The following is a 14420-nucleotide window of genomic DNA, read 5'->3' on the forward strand; positions in this document are numbered from 1 at the left end:
TTTTTGTTTATTTTTTAATTTTGTTTTGTTTTTTTGCTAAGGAGATGATAGAGAGCGATCTCCCATCCATGATGTCAGGACTCATCCGGAGCTCAGGGCACAGCCAGCATGCTGCCCAGGAGTACAGGTGAGGGCTTTCTTGATGGGGAACCACACAGCAACACCAAAACCTGCCAACTGACAGCACACAAACGGTTCTCACCATTTCCTTATGCAAAGGGATAGAAATCCTGTTCTAAAAAGTCAGCTGTGTCATTTCTCTTGCTCCTCTCCTCTTGCTCTTCTTGAGTTGAACAAAGCGGTGCCCAGTTATAATTCATTGCTTACTTAGAGTGATTCCTGTTTAAAGCATTTAGATCCTAAGCCATATTGGTTAAATGCACCTTTCAAGCCATGGGCTGACCTCCCATCCTCTGTCTTGCCTATGAGTGTTGTCAGACAACATATACATCAATTATTGTTAATTCATGATTACCTAAAACTTTCCTTTCAGGTCACATTTTGCATTATTGTGCAAAGACTAAATCACGTGCAAGAAGCACCAGATAACTTTTTCATTAAGACAAGCAAGTACATACATAGTCCTCCAAAGCACTAGTTATATATATATATGTGTATTATTTCTACTAATATTAGTGAGAGCAAATCTGGTTTTGCCACCAGCCTCTGACAGTTTGTCTATACCAATACACATCTTTCATCATGCAAAAGCATTGTTAGAAGTCATGGGGTAGTTCTGCATGAATTACAGTGCTCTGGGTTAAGTTAGGTTACATCTTGTCACATGATGCCAAGTGCCAAGAAAACCATAACGACACGATCTGGCTCTCACAACCAAATAGTTAAATAAATAAATTAATATATATATATATCCTTTTCCTACTTTTTGTTGCTGTTTTCAAATGAGGAATAAGAGATTCTCTCCTCCCTCCCAGCCTGAGGGTGTTTTCACACATTTCTGTGGGTAAGAGTGCTCAGCCGCAGGTATTCTTCTATCAGCCTCTCTCTATTCAAAATGCAAACACTGCGCTGCAGCCCCTCGCAGCTCAACAAGTGATTTGTTATACCCTCCGCAGCCGCTGCGGAAGAAGGGTTGTGAAACTCTGTTTTGCTGTTTATTAAAGCATTCTTTGCTCCAGACGTTTTGTTGGCTATGTAAATATTTACAAAGAAATATTCAGTATTTAATGAGGGGTGTGTATGAGAGAGGTTGTTGGGTACTTATGTTTAAGTCTGTATCGGTGCCCTGAAGAGCACACCACCTTAACAAAGACCATTATTATGGGGAGAATTATTCTTTAACTCATTAAAAAAAAACCTTTTTTTTTCCCCTTTGAGATGAACAGGATTTATCTTAGTGCCAATAAAGGAACTGTAAGAGTTTCTCCTTTATTGGGAAGTCAGCTCCTTTCAAAAACTACTTTTAATCTCTGTTAAACATTTTGAACTCGAAGATCGGAGTTTTCTGAAGTTTTTAACCCGTTTGTGATTTCTTAAATGCAGCTTTAAAATGAATTATTTGACCTCGTTTAATAGTGGCGAATTCTGATAAAAATGCATAAAATCTGAACTGCACCATAAATGCAGAGCAGTATTTGTCCTACTTCATGAGAAAACACTTTGGATTATGTAAAAGAAAATCTTTTAGACTGAATGATTTTAAGAAAAGAATAGACCTGTCAAATTCTATCAGCTCTGTTTACTCTCCTGCTGTCACCACAGTCCAAGACTGGAACCCACAGTCCTGAGTGCTCCATGGGGGAGCATCAAGGCTCCGCAAAATGGGGAATGGCCTCCAATTAGTGAGTGGGAGGCTGGGTCTGGGCTGAGAATACTCTTCTGTCTCACTTGGAATCTTTCAATTGGGCAATTGGACTTAGAGAAGAACAGGCTTTCCTGGGAGGCTACAGCAGAAAATGCTGAAAAGGGGGAGTGTGTGTGTGTGTGTGTGTGTGTGTGTGCGTGTGAGCTGGGGATCAAAGCAGTACATACCTATCAGTTTTCATGCATGTATGTATAGATCTCAAAACAACTGATTTTTAAATTTAAAAAAAAAAAAAGGAAAAAAGAAAAAGAAATAAGAGGAAAAAAATCACAGATTTTAGCAGACATTGGAATTCTCTGCATCTAAAGCATCTGCAGCAAATTTGACGTAGCGTGTAGAGTAGTTAGGAGCATTAAGCTGCTGTGCAAAGACCTGGACTGTTGGCACCTTGATAAAATTATCTTGGGCAAACATCTCTTCTGTGAGGTATAAAACATACTGTCTGGGAATGATTAGAGCCAGCACAGCTTCCCCAGCTCCTTCACTTCTCTGGGGCTGTCACTGCCAGGCTATCAATGCAAAGTAAAGCTTTGTATTAGCCCAAAAGTGCCTCTATCACTTTCCCAAGGAAAACACTGCTACCTTCAGTATTTTCATAACTGTAGCAGTGACGAGTATTGCTGGTAATCTCATTTTACATTTCAGGGGATAAAGGCATAGAATCATAACACTGGGATTTTAAAACTTTCGAGACTTCAACACTTGGATAATTATAAAGAATAACTGAATATTGTGTTGCAGTGTAAATATTTTGATGTTGAATCAGAGTATGTGCTTACCTTGCAGTGGTGCACCTGTGTTGTTTCAGCGCAAAGCTATGTAAGCTATAGGAGCCCACTCAAAGACTTCTAAACCAATGGAGAGTTCCCATAATCTTCAATAGGCTTGGAGCTGGCCCTTGAATTATTTGCCCTGCAACATAGAATAGAAGTAATATAAGGAATACTGACATTTGCAATCCATTTTCTTGCAGTTTAGTTTCACTGAACATTAATAACTGGTACAAAAGAAGTAAAAGATCTATTGCAACATATACAAGTGCAGAATTGGATTTAACATGGAAACCTTTAGGATTTGAAAGCCCTGGTGAAGCAGATGAAAGGAAAATAACAGATTTACAGTAGTTTACTTTTGACTTGGCTAAGGTAGGCTTGGACTTGAGTATAAAGTATTCAATATGTTAGTAGACTGTATTCCTCTTCTTCCCATTTTAATCATCCCTTTGATTCTTCAATACAGTGGTCAATATTGAACTGATCAGATAGTCTAATTCTGTTTTTTTCCTGTATCCTTGGATTTGTATAAGCACAGTTGTCATGGTTTGATGTTTGGCATCAAACTGTGCTTTAAAAGAATGAGGGTTTTTTTTTTGTTTAGCTGACCTTTAGTTCATGTCCTGAACAGTTATGGTTTTACTTTCTCTAACCATTGATTCAGCGACTACTTAATCCTGGCAGCAAATCCCATAAGCCTTGGATTGTCATGTCCACAGTCCTCATGGACAACCAACACGTAACCACTACGTTCCCTATGTTCTAGACACGACTGCATTACAGTGGCGAAAATGGTGGACAGCCTTTATTTTTTATGGCACTCGGGACATTTTGGCTCTCCTAAGTGGAAGTCTCATAGCTGGTTTTGGAGCAAGCTACAGTAGGGTGTTTTCCACAGTCAATCCCGTGGATAGATGGAGGCTGGGGGTTTGCATGAAGTAAATTTCTGCAGACAAAAGGTTACAAATGCATAACTAACAACACCGTAATTGTTCCTGAAGAAAATGTCAGTGTCCATTCCCTTGACACCATGTGTGTCTGACAGGGAGTGAGATAATGACTCGATGTGTCGGAGGAATTTCATCACAGGACTTGCTTCATTCTTTCAAAAAAATGTGAGAAACCTCCTAGGAATCAGTCAAACTCAGGCCGCAGTGGATTGATTTAAGTGGATTAGCTCAACTGTTTCCTATGCAGTTCCCGAAATGTGCTAATCAGTATTAATAAAAAAGAAATAGTGGCCCTTGCTTCTCAAATTGTCTTGCAGAGCTGGGGAGGACTGCTTGGTAGCAGGGCAGTACCTAGCAAGATTCTGAGGCTATTCTGTTTCCAGTGAAACCAGAACTGAGCTCCTATGTTACCTCATAAAAGGTGCTTGACCTTCAGCTCAAGACAAGGAAGCAGAAAACTTGCATTATTTTTTTCAGCATTCTTGGGAGAAACCTCACGTGCTCAGGGCTCACCACTCTTGTTTTGCCCATTGAAAACATCTTGCCTTTGCAGAAAGCACAGCACAACTCCTGCAAGGGAGAAAGGTCTCACAACAGTGCAAATCACAGCATATTTCATGTCCCCTTTACACTGGATTAACTATCTGCACAGGATCCCAGGCAAGTAAATCAGTACAATGCTAATGAATAGCAGCTGAAGCAACGTTAAAGGAAAAAATAGCTTCCCTGGTAGGCAACGCTACTGACTTTCACACAAAACATTCACGTAGCACCAGATACTTCAACACATTTTTTGCATTAAGAAGAAACTTATTTTGACGATAGTCACAGCTCTTCTCTTTTTTTTCCAACAAAACAGACTGTAGATGAAGATACAGGCTGCATCTGGGAAATCTTAACCTACAGGAAGAAAGAGTGATTGCGTGGGTGAAGCAGAGCAAGGAGTGAGCTCTGTATTCAGTGCTGACACTGCTGCTCACTTCCTGTTGGGCTTAAGCAAATCATGTAGGTCACTTGTAATTCAGTTTCCCTTCATCCCATACCAAAATGAGGTAACGGGGTGTTGTGAAACTCTGAGCTGAGATGTATAAAAGTCTCCTACAGCACATCTATAACTGGTTCTTTTAGAGCATAAATATCTTTGCAGAAGGTTTTTGGAGAATTATCTTCTCTTCTGAGCCATGGTGTTACGAAAAGGAGAAGACCAACACCTGCCAGGGTAATTATTTGCTTTTTCCTCACTTGCTTTGGTTCACCTAACCCAAAGTTTCCTGAGCTGTAGTTGAGGAGGGATGTTCTGGTTGTTCCTGGACAGCTGCCTGATTTCTTCTTTTCAGCAAAGCCAGAAATTACTAAAAACCTGAAGACAGGGAAGAGAAAGACAGGCTGGGCACTTGGGAGCAGACGGGTAGAGTGGTTTCAAAAGGCAGAGTGGAACTGCAGACCAAAAGCAGCAGTGAGAGCAGCTGGTACAGGAGCAGGGAGGAAAGGGACCGATGGCTGTGGAGTGTGGAAAACAGTGCAGGGAAGGGGGAAGATAGGAAGAGAAGTGTGCAGCAGGGAAGAGCAGAACAGAGTGAAGAGCAAAAGGAGACAGGTTGACTCGGTAATAATTCTCACCATGGAGAACAAAACATTACTGTTTTCCATGTGTTGCTTTACGTATCAGAAAGCGCCGCGCTTGTTCTGAGGCCATTACGTAACCCCAGACAAAAGAAAACAGTTTCTCAGAACCACTTCAAGAGAAAGTTTTTGTAGGATTCTTCTTGTTCAATCGTCGCTCTGTGGATAAACCATTGCAAGCAGCTAATTAAGAATCTATCACTGCTGACTGCCTCTGCTTGAAGCTGCATTACTTATGCTCCAGTGTCACTGCTGGCAGGGAGAATGAAAATTTTCCATTGAGAGACATTAGAACACTATGGTTGAAGTTGAAAATGACAAATACGGGCACAGTGTTTTGGTCTGGGTTTGCTTAGAGCAGTGGCAATGCTGAGTTGCTGCCATGCTCTAATCCCTTTGCACCAGACTCACCCTGCAACATCAACCAGTTTGAGTGCTTTGCATCTTTTAGAGTCCTCTGAAGACACGATACTTATAGAAATATGTCACTTTGCATACTGCATTATAAACTGGAACCCTCAGTTATTGGCTGAACTACCTAGAGAGAAAATATTTTAAGGCATACTTGTCATTGCCAGGCTTTTCTTTAGCCTCGGCAGAGGTGTTTGGCAGGCTGTTCTATAACACCATTGAAGAGATGGTTGCTGTGTTCTCCAGTGTCAAGTTCCTTATGCACCAGAGTTTGCAGGTGTAGAAGTGGCCTGATCACCCTGACAGCAGTTCCTGCAGCAATGAATTGCATTAGATTCAGCTCAGCACATCCAGCTCAACGTGAGGGAAGATGGTGAGGTTAGATTTACAAATGTGGATCCAAATGTTATACTGAGCACTTCTGTACCATCTACTGTAGATCTCTGGGTGCTATTCAAATGAGGCCAGCACCCTCTGATACACAGAGAGCTGGGGCATAAATCTTCTACATCATGTAGGTTCTTACTAATGCACTTACCTTTCTAGGGTAAAAACACATAGACACAGGATTTTTTTCCTGCAGAGGGTTGAAAGGAGAGGGCTGAAAATGGAATTGCATCATTTCACCACACCTTTAAAAGATAATATTATGTTTGTAACAACTTTGGTGCAACTGGAACCTTCCTGCATAGGGTGTAGCAGTTCAGCTTACGTACCAGACAGCCCTGGGGAATGTGCAGCTGGGGACATTTTCAGCAGCGTGCATTAATTATAGCGTATCACTATTTATCTCATTTACATGCATTGAAAGGAAATGGCTGCTTTTACTACAGTGCCCCATTGTGCCAGGGGCTGTGAACACCCATCTACAGGGAGGATCTCTGACTCCTGAAGTTTACCCTGAAATGTGAGACAGAAAGGATGGTGGAGGGGAGTGGAATCTAAGCACATGGTATTACAGTGTGTATTTATGCATTAGTAGTTGGCCTGACCACAGGTGCTTTTTCAGGTCAGAAAGGTTGAGCCCTATGACATTACAATGCTAGGTATTACTGTATTACTCTCTTTCCAGAATGAGTTAGATCAGCATTTTCCAGTAAAATCAGGAACACACTGAGCCTGTGAGATAAGCTGGGTTTATGCTGCAGAATAAATCTGGGCACTTAAAGCACCTCGGAAAGAGAATGGATGCACTTTAAGCAGTCTTGCCTTCTTGAAAGTATATGAAAATTCAAACATTGCTTTTGGAAGAACAGCCTTCAGTTGTAAAATCTTTGTTTTCCCCCATAATTAATAATGACTGTTTTTCTGACCACTTCCAAATCCATTGATAGCATGTAAGTGAGCAGCCCGGGGTGCCTTTAAAAGTCTTATGAGCTTGAATCCCAGCAGCTGTTTCATGCTAGCATAGAGAAAGGAAGACAACATCCTTGTCTTGGACAAAGAACTGGCTCACACACCTTGCCTTGTTGTTTGCCTCTACCATTGCAGCTTGGTGTCTGTTTGAAATGGAGCTCAGTGAGTGTGACGCTGAGGTTAAAGTGGATATAAGGAAGTTGTGCAGTGAGGCACTGGCATGGGTTGACCAGAGAGGTGGTGGTGCTCAATCCCAGCAGACACCCACGGTCAGGGGATGGGGCTGTGAGCACTGATGGAGCTGTGGGCGTCACTACGCACTGTACTGCAGACCAGACAGCCTTTGGGGCTCCCTTCCAACTCAAACTGTTCTATGATTCTATGAGGGATCTGCATGTCTACACTCTTGGATAGCACCCAGTCTTCCAGAGCAGATCACCAGTCCCATGCACATCTGGGAAGCTCTATGTGAGGCTCCACCAGGATAAGCAGGAAGCAGGGACATTTTCTCCCCTAAAAGACACCCAGGGAAAGCTGCTGCACAGCCCCAGTCCCACTGCAGGGAGATGCTCAGAGATGCAGAGGGCATGTGGAGGATTCATGGGCTGACAGGAGGCGTGTGCGGTGGGTGCTGACCCTCGCCGCCCATCTGACCCCACTGTTTGTTGAGGGAGCTGACTTGTCTGGGAGGACTGGCAGGGACCGGGGTGCCAGATGGCATGTGTATGCGTGTTGTGTGTCGGCTGTCATTCAGCCAGATTAATGTGGAGTTGGTAAAAAAGGAGGAGGGGGAAAAAAACAATTAAGCAAGAATCCCAAAAACAATTGAGGCCACGTGCCACTGGGCAACAGTCGTTTGCTCCACAATGGGTTATCGGCTTACAATGAATGGGCCCAACTGTTGCAAACGACATGAGCCTGCCCAGTTTTCAAATCATTTAATGCTCTTGTTTTCTTCCAATCCAGCCAATCTCTGGGCCAGGAGAGTGGTCACCTGATAGCCTTTTTTTCTGTATTTAAGTCCCAGGCCTTACAAAATAACTGAACAGTGGTAACCATGGCAATGCTAATTATTGCACTTTAACTACAGTACAAGAAAGAAAACAGGGTAGGCTGGGAGAGAGATGTGAAGATGTTTCTGGCCGGGATTTTAGCTTTTGGCTCCTGCTTTTTCTTTTTTCCTCCTTCTTCTCAAAGCCTTTTTACAAACAAACACATTACATTCTGCTTTAAGGATTTCCCAGATAATAATTTCAGGGACTTTTGCTGTTCGTTTCAGGGAGTCACAAATAGAGGAGCTGAATGCAGCAGGGCTGCCAGGCTCTGGAGTTCTGGCCTGTTCTTTTGAGCTGCCATGGAATCATTTGGAATACGAAAGATGCTTTTTAGCAAGAGACCAGATTTCTTTAAGACTCCTGCATCGTTATCTAGCAATAAGCACGCATTAGTGCCACACAGCTGGCTTTAACACACCTATGGGAGAGAACTGTTTCTAAGCTTCGTGGTTCCTTGTTAAGTATCAGTAACTTCCTATCTCTGAATGGAAAAGATCAATGGTTCATTCTGTGAAATTTCACTTATGCACCCACCAATGGGATATACAAGGGCTGGGAAAAGCTCTCCCCAGGTGTTAAAGCCAGCAGCAGGCTGGGGAGGATCTGGGCACAGAAACTTTTCCAGGCCAGCTGCTCACTGCCTTTTAATGTTAATGTGAATTTGTCAGGTTAAAAGTCCTGACAGATTTCTTCTACATTAAGGCCATCCAATTACAAATCTCTGACAAAAGTGAAAATGACAGACCGGTTTAGGTTTTGTTTCTGGGCAGTTTCTCTTCCAGGTTCCCATGCCTTCTTCCTCTACAAACACTGCACAAAACGTTTTCTTAACGTACAAAGGGACACATGATTCAAAAGCAAAGGATGTCAGTAACTGACCAGCTGTGAGACAAAAGGTCACATCTGAACTCTGCAAGCAGAATTCCAGCCTGATGTGTTTCCCTGCTGACCTTCACATGCTTGGGCAACCCAGACATCTCCCTTCTTACCAGGGACAGTTTTGCAGCATCTCCACTCTTTTCTAACCTCTCATGCTGTTCTGCAGGCTCTTAGCTTCCGACCCCTCCCAGCTGAGTGAAGATGACCTCCCCAGTGACTTGCAGTCCTTGTCGTGGCTGACATCTGTTGATGTTCCTCGGTTACAACAGATGGCCAGTGGAAGAATGGATTTTGGCCTTGGTGCCCAGAATGCAATGCTACAACAGACAGGTAAACTGTTAGGATGGTAAATAACTGCTATTTAAATGACACAGCCTACTGCCCCTCTCACTTTCCTCCACACACTCCAGCTTTCCTAGTAGTAGGTTTGTTTTAGGTACATTACTTTTCCTGACTGAAGACCTGGAGCCCATCATCTTCTGATAAGATATTGCTGATCTATTTCTTTCACTTCAAGAGTCCTAGCAGTCACAGCAGCAGTCTTAGGATCCAGCAGACTGCTTTGCCCATTGTAGTTGCCAATGCCATGTGTGAAATTGGGCCGAGGTATTTAATACTTGTATTTCAGAGGTTTTCAACAGCTTGGAAATTAGGTAATTAATCTTTCTTGTTTGTTTCAACACTGATAAAACTAAAAGTATCTTATTTACCCCATACCTGTTTGCTTCATGCAGACTTGCAGCATCTGTTCATTGAACGCCTTTCTTTTCTTTGTGAACATCCTTCAGGCAAACACACTTGTTCCCTGAGGCATTCTGCAGAGCAGGCTCGGCGTATCATCTTGCTTGTTTTAGAGCAGAAATCCGTCTGGAGTATAGAGAGCTCTGAATTTGTGTTTTGTTTCTGGATTGGGTATTTTTTTTTCCCTTTTGTAAGATACTGTGTCTGTACCAGCGCTGAGGACTGTTAAACAGCTGTCATCTTTCAGTCTCTACGTAACAAGTTTTAGAAGCAGCTGAAGTCATCTTTGCAGTTTGTGAAAGGTTCGGAGTTCTTTTGGGATGGAAAGCCATAGAGAGGTTGTGATTACCCACTCCAGACTTAGCTGTGTTCAACTGCATCTATTACCAATAAAGGTCAGCTCTCTTTTCTGAACCATACTTCCACTTTTCTTACATTTGCTTTTTCAAAACAGGTCCTGTAGCAAGCAACATTCACTCCACAGGATCACCTGGAGCAATGATTCATGTCCAGGCCAGCCTGCCACAGGGAGTCCTGGGACTGAATTCTATTTCATCACATGGAACAAACGTAAGAGCAACCCTTGCAACACTTCTTAGGAAAAGATGTTGGTAATCTGAAGACTAACACATCTGTTGTCTTTGTCTCTGCAGATGAGCCAGTACTCTGTAGGTGGCCAGCCTTCTCCTAGTTTACAGACTCAGCAGCAGCTCTTCCCTCCTCATCCACAGCAAGTGTTTGCCATAGCCCAGAGTACACAACAGGTACTGTTATTTATTTGTGGTCCATGTCTCAGAGCGCCTTCTAAGATCATCTCTAGAACTCTTTCAAAAGAAAAAACCCTAAGCCTACATACAGTCATGGACAGTCTTCTTTTCCTTTGCATACAGTGCAACCCAGCAGCTATCTACAACACATCGTATGGCACCCAGCCACATTATCCTCAGCCACGCCTGGCTCCTCACTCTGCCCAAGAACTGCATCCAAAGCACTACCCCAAGCCCATCTATTCATACAGGTGAGTAGATACCAGCAGAGGATGTTGCTCAGAGCCTGCTGCTTTGGGATGACTTTACTATGGGTGTGACAGTGCAAGAACATTTGATTCCTTTTGAAGGGAGCACAAATCCATTCACCCACCCAAGAGTTCTGTGGAAACTGCCTCTGGGGGGTAGCAGGAATGAACAAGCGCAAGCAAACTGTTCCTGGTCATCAACATAAAGGTAGAAAAACAGCACAGGGAAGTAAAATCTGCAGGATCAAAGGGTGTCTTCAGAGCACTTGAAAACTCACTGACTATAGATCCCTAGGGGGAATCCCGTGCTCAGCCAGGTGTTCATATCAGAACAGAAATGGATCTGAGATTGCTAGACCAGAAGACAACCTGATGTATGCAACCCGCTGCATATGCAACCTGTTGTTAAATGTTTCTCTGTCCTCTAGTTGCTTAATTGCAATGGCACTGAAGAACAGCAAAACAGGCAGTCTCCCCGTGAGTGAGATCTACAGCTTCATGAAGGAGCACTTTCCCTACTTCAAGGTATGCGTACAGCTGGGAGTAGAACATCACTTACTTTGCTCTCAGCGTCTTTCTCTGACATCTTTCTGTGTCTTTCAGACAGCCCCTGATGGCTGGAAAAACTCCGTGCGTCATAACCTGTCCCTGAATAAGTGTTTTGAGAAGGTGGAGAACAAGATGAGTGGCACCTCTCGCAAGGGATGCCTGTGGGCTCTCAATCCTGCCAAGATTGACAAAATGGAAGAGGAGATGCAGAAGTGGAAGCGGAAGGACTTAGCTGCCATTCACAGGAGCATGGCTAACCCAGGTAGGGCTTATATTATTATTGTGTTAAAAATGTCTGTTTGGCCAGGAATACATGAGTTTAAAAAGCAACTACAAGTACTGCAGAACACAGCTGGCTTTGCACAGAGCTCTTGGGCCTTCCAGCAACCTCTGCCTTAAACCTGCCCAGCCAAAATGATATCCGAGCACTGCACTGAATTGGGTCACTACTGCTGCAGAGATGGAAACCCTCAGAATAAACTGGTCCCCGCATTCTAGATGATTATCGTTTTCCTCCATGCTAACTAACTTATCTAGCACATCCAAGGCCTAATGAAGAGTTATACTGCCTCCAGTGTAAGCATTTATAGTGGCAGTTCTTAATGTTTGCTTTTCTTTTTTGGCTCATTGCTCTGCAAGCAACTAAGACTCTCATTCTTACCTACAAAAGCACGTGTTTGTTTCTGAAGCTTTCAGCAGCTCAGCATTAATGAAATCAACCCAGTTTTGCTGTCAATTCTCTAATACACAATCTGATAAGTAACATTCTCCTTTACATAAAAACAATGGTGCCACTGAAACTGCCAGGAGGCTCTTATGTGAATCTTACCTGGGAAGCAAACCGAATTCAGAGTGTTGCTGCCTGCAGGAGACCTTCCAGTGATGCTGCCCGTGCTGGTTGGGTTGCTCTGTGCAAACTTCATGTGACCACTATTTCCTTTTAGCTGTGTTAGTCAACTTCCATAGTAACCCCTAGGGTATGGGTTGGGCGCAGGAAAGTAGATGGTGCTTTTTTGCTCTTTGAACAGCCAGTTTGCACTGTCAGAGCTTGCCTTCCTTGCTGCTTCTCACACAGTCACGGGTGCTGCTTGCCTTCTAGGTTTTATTACAGAAGTGCAAAGCTGTGCTCACAAGTGAAATGAATGAAATGCTTTGATAGGAACCTACTTGAACAAATGGGTTAAACTTCCTCTTTTCTTCCTTGGGAACGGGCACTGCACGCGCAGAGGAGCTGGACAAGCTGATTACTGACAGACCTGAGAACTGCAGGCGCTCCAGTAAACAGGCAGAACCCGAGATCCCGACCCTGAACCACATGGCAGCAGCCCAAGGCCGAATCTCCATCTCTCAGCTGCAGCCCCAGCCGATCATGACGCTCTCGCTGCAGTCTGTCCCTCTGCATCACCAGATCCAGACCCAGGCTCGCATCGCACCAGACTCCCCAGCACCTGCACAGACACCTCCTCTCCACACTCTGCCTGACATCAGCCACAGCCCTCTGCCCCACCACCCCATGGGCCGTGCCCCTCCTGACTTCCTGAACATGACCACAGACATGAACACAGAGGTGGATACTCTGGACCCAAGCATTATGGATTTTGCATTGCAAGGTATAGGAGAAGAAAGCTGGGGGAGTGGAGGGCAGGATTTGTACGATTGTGTCGTTGCTGAATATATATCCAAGGGCTTCAGCAGGACTCACTGGGATGGAATTAACTGAGATGAAATCTTGTGCTGGGTGCTGGCCTGTGCAGCTAGTCTTCCCCAGCCTTCCTCATTACATTTCTACCCTGTACCAGGTAGGAAAGCAAACTACCTTCATGGTTCAAGCTCAGGCACTGCAGTGGATATAAATAGATGTGTCCACCTAAAGGTCTGGAACACCACACCTCTCCATCCCTTGGAAACCATAGCTCTACTTATGCCTTGGTTTCTCCCATTTGTAAATCTTTGGCTTATGGAGATTCTTTCTGGTCAGCACATGATAGATAGCAGCTGTCCAGGAAGGACTGGATTGCTGGAGCCCAGAGGGCTGTGGGGGATCAGACCATCACTGCCTTTGCACTCCAGATCTGCAAACTGCTGTTTCTAAGCAGCACCTAAAACCCTTTAGTTAAGGACTGATTCCCCCCTCCCCATCCCACACAGTGCCTGAATAAGGTTGGATGTGTTGCTGTGACTGGAATTTAATCTTTTAAAGGTAACATATGGGAGGAAATGAAAGATGACAGCTTCAGCCTTGACACCCTGGGTGCCTTCAGCAACTCACCCCTGCACCTCTCGGACTGTGACCTGGGCACTCCCGGCCTCACCCCCATCTCCAGTGGCAGCGATCACTCCCTGTCAGACTTTCAGGTCACAGGCCTTTATACCACTTACACCCCCGTGGACAACGTAGCAGCAGCTCAGTACATGAACCCTCAAGGCAACAAGCCCATCGCTCTGCTCTGAATGCTGCACCGTTCCATGGACCTTGAATTCAGGGGGCCAGTTTCTCCCAGCCCTTAAATCCAACCTGAAAGCAATAAAACAGCTCCTCCTGCAGACACTTGGAAGGTGTTGGCTGTTTACTGGGACACTGCACACGATGCCAAAATAACCCAAGATCGGTACCAGTGGAGTTCTACTCTACCTTTATCCATGCCAGGACTGAGTTTGGATGGTTGTGTTGCAGGGCTGGTGAGCTCTTAATGACTTGGAAGGCATCAGTCAGTAGGAACTTAATGGAGCTGAGCTGAAAATTAATCCAGTTGAAGGAGAAGGCATTTTCTTGACATTATAATCCGGACTCACTTGCTGATGTTGTTCTGTTGTCACACACACAGAGACCAACACAACTCAATGGTTGGATCAGCAGCGAGTTCGTGTCCATAAGGGCTGATCTCGGTCCACGTTCGTCTTTTGTCTCACGTTGCCAAATGACTGTTGCCTTGAACAAAGAACACACGCAGGTTCTGGAGGCATTTGCACCTCTACCACTTTTCTGACGTGACTGTTGCTAACTTATTATGAGCTGGGGGGGGGGAAAGGAACAAAAGAGATTATTAATGAGAAATCCATAGCAGACAACTGCTGTATCTATGGCTTAAAAACAAAGCCCTTCCCCTTGAAGGACCCGGTGCTACTGAATGATGAAGCTGATCACTGGCTAGAAGTTCTTAGGAATTACGCCTATTTTTAGGACTCGTTTAATAAAATGATTAGATTTCCCCTTTTTTATAGTACCACACATTGTGCTTTTCT

General features: G+C 44.1%; 1 protein-coding gene across 1 annotated transcript; it reads left to right on the top strand.

The window, feature by feature from the left end:
* The first annotated feature begins 44 nt into the window (after positions 1–44).
* Positions 45–13628, top strand: FOXN4 (forkhead box N4). The gene is made up of 9 exons (XM_072351358.1): positions 45–127; positions 9039–9202; positions 10068–10183; positions 10267–10377; positions 10504–10631; positions 11057–11153; positions 11232–11439; positions 12404–12787; positions 13378–13628. The coding sequence occupies exons 1-9, from the start codon at positions 45–47 to the stop codon at positions 13626–13628; spliced, it is 1542 nt and encodes a 513-aa protein (XP_072207459.1).
* Positions 13629–14420: the final 792 nt, after the last annotated feature.

The sequence above is a fragment of the Excalfactoria chinensis genome, chromosome 16, assembly GCF_039878825.1.
Source record: "Excalfactoria chinensis isolate bCotChi1 chromosome 16, bCotChi1.hap2, whole genome shotgun sequence".
Classification (NCBI taxonomy): Eukaryota; Metazoa; Chordata; class Aves; order Galliformes; family Phasianidae; genus Excalfactoria; species Excalfactoria chinensis.